Raw genomic sequence first — 8,865 nt, forward strand, 5'->3', positions numbered from 1 at the left:
TAGGGATGGCTGAGAGCCCCTAACCTGAGGCACCACAATAGGCAACAACACCTGTGTGGAAAAGCTGGGTGAATTGGTCAGTAGGGGGAAAAGGGGGAGAGGGCACCAGGCTGGCCTCCGGGGCAGGATCCAGCCTTGGCCTGGGTGAGCTCATGAGAACACCTGGTGTTCCCAAGTGCAGTGGGGCAGGGCCCAGAGCCCCTTTCCCTGCAGGCCTCCTTAATGGGAAAAGGCATTCAGAGAAAACAGGATTCAGGGAGCCCCCTGGCAAGGGGTGCCAGAATTAGTCCTTAAGGCACAGCTGGGGGCAGACAAGGCGCCAAGGCACAACTGGTGGGGGGGGGCAGGGACAGCCTCCAAGCTGAGCGCCAGGGTCACAAGAGGATGCAGGACCGCCCACGCTTGATTGGCGTGGGGTTGAGCACAGCCCGGACAGCCTCAGCAAACACCTCCTTGACGCCATCCTGCTGCAGGGCGGAGCACTCGAGGTAGCGCACTGCATGGATCTGCTTGGCCAGTGCCTGGCCCTGCTGCGGGGTGATGGGCGCCTGGCCCTGCTCCTTGAGGCGTCGTAAGGTGTCAGGTTGGGCCCTCAGGTCCTTCTTGGTGCCCACCAAGAGGATGGGCACATCAGGGCAGTGGTGGCACACCTCCGGATGCCACTTGTGCCGCACATTCTCATAGGAGGGCGGACTGGCAATGGAGAAACAGATGACAAAGACGTTGGTCTGAGGGTAGGAGAGTGTACGGAGGCGGTCGTACTCCTCCTGGCCCGCTGTGTCCCACAGGTTCAGGTTCACTGTGCGCCCATCAACTGCGCTCTGAGCGCTGTAATTGTCGAACACAGTGGGGATGTACTCCTTGGGGAAGGCGTTAGTTGTGTAGCATATGAGCAGGCACGTCTTGCCCACGGCTCCATCACCCACCACCACACATTTGATGCTCTGCATCCTGGGTGCAGTTGCTGCAGTGGAGGCAGTGCCTCCTTCCTTTCCCGGGCCCCTCTGGATGCAGTTACCTGCGGACAGATGAAAGGGGACACTCTTGGTTAAGGAGGCCTCCACCCATTGGTCACAAAGGATGAAGGCACATAGAGGAAAATCAACTCCTGTTCCTTTAACCTGACACCATCCTGCAAGCCTGTCAATACAGATCAGAGAGAGATACACAAGAGAGGCTCTGAGATTGAACAAAGGTACTCAGATGTGAGAACCCTGATGGCTGGCAGTATGATACAGTGTGAATCACGTACGGGTGCTAAACTATGGTCAAATCCTGGTTCTATTATTTCCTAGCTGTGTAACCCTGGACAAATTACTTACCTTCTCTCTAGTCTCAGTCTTCTTAGTTGTAAAATGGGGATAAAACAATACCTACCTTCAGTGGGTTGTTGTGAGGATTAAGTAAGTTAATACATATAAAGCATTTAGCACAGTGCTTGGCTGTAATAACCACTCACTAAGTATGACCTGGGAGCTCTGGTAGCATAGTGCCTAAGGCATTTGACTGCAAACCAGAAGGCTGGCGGTTCAAACCAACCAGCCGCTCCTCGGAAGGAAGGTTGGGCAATCTACTTCCATAGTGATACCACCTTGGAAACTCAAGGAGGGGTCGCTATGAGTGGGGTCCGACTCGACAGCAACAACAACAAGTATGACCTATCTTTATTTTTCTCTGGGTACTAGTAAAAGCTTTAAAGGCTGGAGAAGGGTTCTGGCACAGGGCAGCTGACCCAGGTCACTCTGAGATGTAGCCATGGGTGGTACCTTTCCCAACTCAGGGCCATCTACCCAATACACCAATATTTTCAATTTTTCCAAACCTGACATCTTGGCTACTGAGTGCAAACCAAAAGACCCAATAAGAAGTACACTGAATAAAGAACACAGTTCTCTAGACAGCTGCCCTGTTCTAATCCAGGGTGTGGCAGGGATAGGGAAAAGGTGGGGAGAGCTCACTCTATCATTCTTGTAAGCATAGAAAATCCTACCTGGCTACACATTCCCAGGATGGCAACTCAATGAAGAGGAATACTGGAGAATGAGCCAGACTGGGATCTAGACTGGAATCTGGGCAAATGAAGAATAAGGCAGAGGCTCCCAGATATCTGCATCTTCTCTCAAGACCCTTGGTGGGATGGGACAGATCCTCCAAGCCCAGCCAGAAACTTAATTTTCCCTTTAATCATACATCCTTTTTCCTGAGACCACAGCACAACTTGTTTCTGAAGAATTTTAGGGACATTAACACAAAGAACATAGATGATGGAGTCAGACTGGCCAGGCATTCTAATCACAGTCCCATGAACTAGTCCTGTATGATCTTAAGTAACATATTTAAGTTCCTTGATCCACAATTTTCTCATCTATAAAACGGGATAGTCTTGCTACTGTATTAGAGTTGCTTAGAGTATCAAATGACCTAATGTGTACAGTGTTTAGCATGAAGCATGGCACATAGGAAACCAAAACCAAACCAAACCCACTGCCATCGATTTCGACTCAGCGACCCTTTAGGACACAGCAGAACTGACCTATAGGGTTTCCACGGCTGTGAATCTTTGCAGAAGCAGACTGTTTCATCTTCCTCCCATGGAGTGGTGGGTGGATTCAAACCACCAACCTCCTGCTTGGTAGTTGAATGCTTTAACTATTATACCACCAGAGCTCCTTTGGCACATAGGAAGTACCCAATAAACAGGCTACTGTAATTATTAGTGGAGTGAGTATGAGGGAGGAAGTCCTGGCTCCAGCCACCACCCTGATCTCTGCAGCTCACAGCGCCTTGGGGTGAGGAACTGCTTTTCTGAGTTCTGGGACAGAACAGAGCTTCTGGAAACCCTGTGATTATTTATACCACTGTGGCAATGATTCTCCTCTCATCGGCTACTTCCTCTAGGCCACGGGGGACGCTTGTGGCCCTGTATGTGACTTCCTTTCCTTGCCTCTCTCCCACAACCAGGTCCCTTCTCCTTGGGAGGGAGCAGCCCTGTTTTAGACACTCCCAAATCCCCAAGTATTCCTGGCTCTACCCAACCTTCACCACTGTCCCATCTTCTCCATTTCATTTTCCACAATGGAAAGCTGCACCCTGTTCTAGGAATTCTTTAGTCCCACAGTCTGACCTCTTAACCATTGGTTCAAAAGCCTTGAGAAACCAAAGATGGAGGGGAGGGAATTCCCCTCTTGGGAAGTGGTAAAGGAACTTTGGTAGTAAGGGGGCTGCATAGGTTCCAGGGCTTGGTCCCAGCTCCCTCCCAGGCCACAGCTTCCCCTGGGGCCAGCTGGAAGGGAAATGGTTTGTGTATGAGGTTGCCTCTCTGGTTCCCATAAAAATATTTCTATCTTTATTTGCATGAATAAGTGTGTGTGTTCAACCTCTAGATAAGGGCCCTTTAGGGCAGCAGAAGGAGCTCTGGTGCCGTCGTACCTAAGGCATTTGACTGTTAACCAGAAGGCTGGTGGGTCAAACCTACCAGCCACTCCTTGAAAGGAAAACTAGACAATCTACTTCCTTAGAATACCACCTCGGAAGCCTAAGGAGGGGTCGCTATGAGTCGAAATCGACTTGATCGCAGTGAGTTTGGTTTTTTGAGGGTAGTAGAGGGAGTCCCTGGTTGGCACAAATGGTTAAGCACTTGACTGCCAGCTAAAAGGTTGGCATTTCGAACCCACTCAGATGCCTCAGAAGACAGGCCCAGAGATCTGCTCCCAAAAGGTCACAGCCTTAAGAAACCTATGGAGTAGTTCTACTCTGCACACATCGGTCACTATGAGTCAGGACTGACTTGACAGCATCTAACAATGACAATAAAAGGGCAGCCCTGGAAGCAGGGGACAGGGCTGGTGCCAGTACTTGTGTCCACTGGATTTCTGGAGGTCCTGGCATTTCAGAGTGCAACTACTTGGTCTGTAAATCTTCAATTTCATACATGGCAGTATGATTGGGAACTTTCCTCCTTAAGCCCAGCAGTGGGCTGGCCAGGCAGGAAGGCAAGGAGGGAACTCTGGACAGCAGTCACATGGCCCAAGAAACTGGAAGTACAGGCAGCTCTCCAGGGAGGTGGTTATCAACCAGCAATCAAAATCAGCTCTCAAAGGACTGGGGGAGGGAAGGGATAGCTTCCAGGCTAGCAGGGAGCAGGGACTGACACCAGAAAAGGATCATGAGTTAGGTAGAGTCCAGAAACAAGTAAGGCAAAGGCTACGTGGTACAGGGACAAGAGCACTGGATACCTGAATCTGACTTCCTGGGTTCACCTGCTGAAGCTGCCACTTGATAAAAACCCCTCACATGGTACAACCCTTTACAGTTCATGTGGTAGTATGTCACGAGATCCTTCTAACAACCTATTGGTACTATTCTAATTTTACAGTTGTAGAAACAAACTTAGAACAGTTAAGTAACCCTAAGTCACAAAGCTACTTAATAAGGGAGCCAGCACATAAACCCCAGCTTTTTGATCCAAAATCCTATGTTTTGCTCAATGCATCACATAGCCTCCACAAGCAAGTCACTTCCCTCTTGGAACCTTAGTTTCTTCATCTGTAAGACAGAAATGATAATACTTGCCCAGCTCACAGAGCAGCAGTGAAAGTACCATGAAATCAAGAAAATGAGTGTGCTTTGTAAAGTGTGAAGTGCTGTGCACACAAGAAGTGACAGTAGTTTGCTTTCATCTCAAGAGGGAGGAAGCACTGAATATGAGTGTGAAGGTGTCTGAGCAGTGGCATCAGCCCTGATTCTCCCTATTCAAGGTCCAGTTTAGGCTTCTCCTCTCTCCCAAAATAACTTTTTTTCTGAAATCCTATGGCCCAAACAGGTCCTATAAGTTCCTACCATCCATTTAAAAGGACATATTCTAAAAGGCAGGGTCTAACCTGTGCTACATGAGAAGTGACATTAGTGTTTCAGGAAGCCAAACAGAGTAGCCTGCTTGGGGATGGGGGCACGACTTATTTACTAGATGGCCCTTTTAGGAGAACCTTTGTTTAGTGAAGAAAGTAATGTATGCAGAGCTGTATATTATTAGCCAAATTACAAAAACTTGTAATTTGCCTGGTACCTTGTCTTGGCATTCAGAGTACCCAGTCAGGTAGACCTGGGTTTAAACCCTACCTCTGCCACTTACCAGCTGTATGATGCTGGGCTTGTGATTTACCTCTCTAAGCCTCAATTTCCTTATCTTTCAAATGTAAATGTAATACTACTTACCTCATAGGGTTATTATCAGGAGTAACAGTGTTAATACACAGTATATGTGCAAAGTGTAGGCACTCTGCAAATGTAAACTCTCTACTCTCTGCTCCAGAGGGGCCTTTAATATTTCCTGTAAGCATGTCAGAATCATTCTTGCTTCTGAACTTTTACTCTTGCTCTTCCCTCTGCTTCCATTTCTTTTCTTCTCTCAAATCTCCCTGACCCCTCAAGGCACAGCGTGAGTCTCAGAGTCCCATGGGGCTACTGAATTCTCCTTTGCCCAGCCACCCCTTTTAACTCTGCTTTGGCTCTGTATGATTCTCCTTCTCCAACAGTCACACACAAGTTTCCCAGTCGGCAGATTGCCACCCATACTGGAGCCTGGGCTTCTCTAGTTTTCCCATTGAAAAGTTCAATATGGGGCTAGGCATTCAAGAGTGTGCAACCAGTGCTTTCTGATCTGCTTGCTTTAGCCCTCATTACTGACATCTGGCCAGATCCCTCCAAAGCCCAGGACTGGATAAACACCCTTGATGCAATGCTGAATTTTATTGAACAGCGGTGGCAGCCAGAAGCTGTAACTGACTGGGACAGGCAGAAATCTTCCTAGTACCAGCTTCTCCTGGCCTCAGCAGGGAGCATAGGCCATGGGACCAAAGGTCATAGGGGAGGCGAACCCTGTGACTGTGGTCCCTTCAGCCCAGCCTGCATTCAGTGGGGCCTGGCTTCAGGGCGTGTCCCAGGCAAGCACAAAAGGGGGTTGGGAAGGAAGCAGTTGATAGCCTGATTGCCAGATCTCTGTGGCCCTTACAACAGGGGAAGTGTCCCAACTGGGAGTGGGGGAGGGGGAAAATGGGCTCTAGGAGGTGGAAGAGTGTGGATGCAACAGGAACTTATTACAGCCTCCTAGTCAACTTTCCTGCCCTAGCTCCCTTACTCCAGCCCTTCTTAAACCTCATTCTGATAATATTCCTTCTCTAGTCTTTCCAAGAAGGAACTTTGGTGGTGCAGTGGTTAAGGGATTTGTCTGCTAACCAAAAGGTCGATGGCTCAAACCCACCAGCCACTCCATGACAGAAAGATGAAGTTCCTGTAAAGATTTACAGTCTTGGCAAACCCTAAGGGACAGCTCTACTCTGCCCTATAGGGTTGCTATGAGTTAGAATCAACTGGATGGCAGTGGATTTGGTTTTCTGGCTTTTAGTCATTCCAAATCTTGAGCTCTGGCCACATCACCCTGATCCTCTACAAAGCTACTCTCTTCTCCAAAACACAAAGCACTTTCCTCTGTGGGAATCCAACATTTTGCCCTCTCTTCCATCCCCCAGCTCAGGAGGCTCCATGTTTCAAGGGATCCTCCTCTGTCCTCCAAAACCAAGCACTATTGCCACCTCCTCCAGGAAAGTTTTTTTCAAATTACTGAAGTTACGAGTGGCTTAGCCCATCTAAGGTCTGATCCCTGTTGCTCTCACAGGCATGCTCTAACTTGTATCACGTGGAGGCTGATCTGAATCTTATCTCTGTCACTAGACTGGGAGGGCTTAGAGGGCAAGGTCCTGGCTGATTTGTCTCCCTAGGCAAAGCATAGCAGTTCTGGTGGCCTAGTGCCTAAGGCATCTGACTGCTAACCAGAAGGCTGATGGTTCAATGCCACTCCTCAGAAGAAAAGTTGAGCAATCTACTTTCATAGTGATACCACCTCGGACACCCAAGGAGGGGTCACTATGAGTCGAAATCGACTTGAGAGCAGTGAGTTTGGTTTTCAGCAGAGCATAACACAGTGGCTGTTAGTAAATAAATAGATGAACTCAATCTGTCCTTCATGCCTTTATGAATTTCTCTTCCTGGAATGCTCTCGCTTCCCTTCAGTCCCTTCAGATCCCCTCTGTCCTTCAAGGAACAAATTCTGTTCCCCAGCTTCTCTAGTTCAGCACCACAATCCCATCTCCTGCCTTACCTCCTCCAGCACTGACTGTCTACACTGTTCACTGCACTAAACTAACTACATGCCTCATGTGTAGGGAGGTCTCCTCTTGCTTATTTCCAGAAGCCTAGCACAGAGCTGAGCAAAAGTGGACTGACACACTTAACTCCCCATCAACCTACAGACTTTGATGTTGTGAACAAGGAAGAGCCTCAATGCTTAGGAGACACAAGACAAGGGTACCAACTCCATCATTCCCTAAGGAGCACAAGGTTGAAGTAGCAACATACATACTATAGTGGCCTGTCCTCAGCTAGAAAGGTGAGAGAAGAGAAACAGGTTAGCACCACATGACCAGGGCCTAAAAGGCGATGAAGATAGGTAGGAAAAGTGTTCCTGACAGGCAAGGACTGGGAATACAGGTTTTCCCGGCTATCCGAAAATAAAGCAAGCCTATGAAACCTTTCCTCAGCAGAAATGCTGCAAAGCAAAGTGATTACCATTAATTTATATAAGAAACATTTTTGTGTGTTCCCAGACCCAAAAAACTACCTACCCAATCATACCAAATAACACATAAAACCTAAAATAACACTAACATATAGTGGTCACAGACACTGTTCAAAGCTACGGCAGCTTGAAGCAGAGAAGGAGCTTGGCGACACTACTCGGGTTCCCCAGGCTGCACAATGCCTCTTTAATGGCAAAACAAACCCTGAATGCTAGTTTTGCCTTTTTTCATAAAAGTGAAAATGCTCTTTGGATTTCTTTCTGTTAACAAAAACTGGTACTAATGTAGGCCTTTCATAAAAGCAACAGGGTGTAAAGCAAACTTTCAAAAGGCAGGGGACACCTTACTTTTTAAGGCCCTTGGTCAAGGGGGAGGCAAGGGGCAAGGTCAGTGTTGGGAACAGCAGCTGAAGCCTGCCAGTTTTTTGTTTGTTTGTTTGTTTGGAAGGGAGGCACTGGGGGTAGAGGGGCTATGAAGAAGCTCAGAAGGGCTGCAGCTGGGCTGGGAGGAAGAAGCTGAGAGAGACATAAGGTCAGTGTGGGGCTCAGCCAGGCCAAGTGCTGAGGCTGTCTTCTCTTAATCCCCACCAGCAGGGACACAACACAACACAGCCTTGTTCCTAGCCTTAAAAAAGATTCATCCTGGAGAATTAGCCACTTCTTGCCATTCCTCACCTTTCAGTCCCTAAGAGAATCCAGCATGGCAACAGGTAAGGTAAAAGATGGAGACAGCTGACACCACCAGTAGGGGTTAGAGAGGAAGAAGAAACAAGACAGTGGCAGCTGGGAAGGCTATGGGGGTTTGAGCCCCTTCCTTTCACCAGTTCCCTCCCTTCCCATCCTCGTACCTTGAGTGGTCCACACAGAGTGAACCCTAAGGCCAGGGTAGCTCTGGCTGGGGGAGCCAAGGAGGCTACCCCTTTCCCTCAAAGTGGCACAGAAGGCTCCCACACTGGCTTCCTCCTTGCCACCCAATAGCAGATCAGCAGTCCTGGGGCCCCATGAAAGCCTGTGAAATGGTACTTCCTCTGCCTTTGCTCATTTCTCATGAGGCTGTACACAACAAATGCCACCCTCCCAATCTTGCCTCCCTACCTGAAAATACCCAGAGAGACCCTGGGCCGCCCTGTCCCTCCAGCCCTGCCCCAGGCTAGAGGGGATTTCCACAAGAGAAAAAAAACATCAAGGAGGAAACTCCGGCATCTATTTTCCACTGTTAGTGGGGCAGAGCT

The 8,865-nt window shown here is 48.7% G+C and overlaps 1 protein-coding gene across 1 annotated transcript; it reads right to left on the bottom strand.

The window, feature by feature from the left end:
- Window positions 1-374: 374 nt before the first annotated feature.
- Window positions 375-950, bottom strand: RHOG (ras homolog family member G). Its single transcript, XM_007940997.2, has one exon. The coding sequence runs from the start codon at window positions 948-950 to the stop codon at window positions 375-377; it is 576 nt and encodes a 191-aa protein (XP_007939188.1).
- Between the last annotated feature and the right edge of the window lie 7,915 nt (window positions 951-8,865).

Source organism: Orycteropus afer, unplaced genomic scaffold (assembly GCF_000298275.1).
Source record: "Orycteropus afer afer isolate SDZICR_OR568_19922 unplaced genomic scaffold, OryAfe1.0 scaffold00074, whole genome shotgun sequence".
NCBI lineage: Eukaryota > Metazoa > Chordata > Mammalia > Tubulidentata > Orycteropodidae > Orycteropus > Orycteropus afer.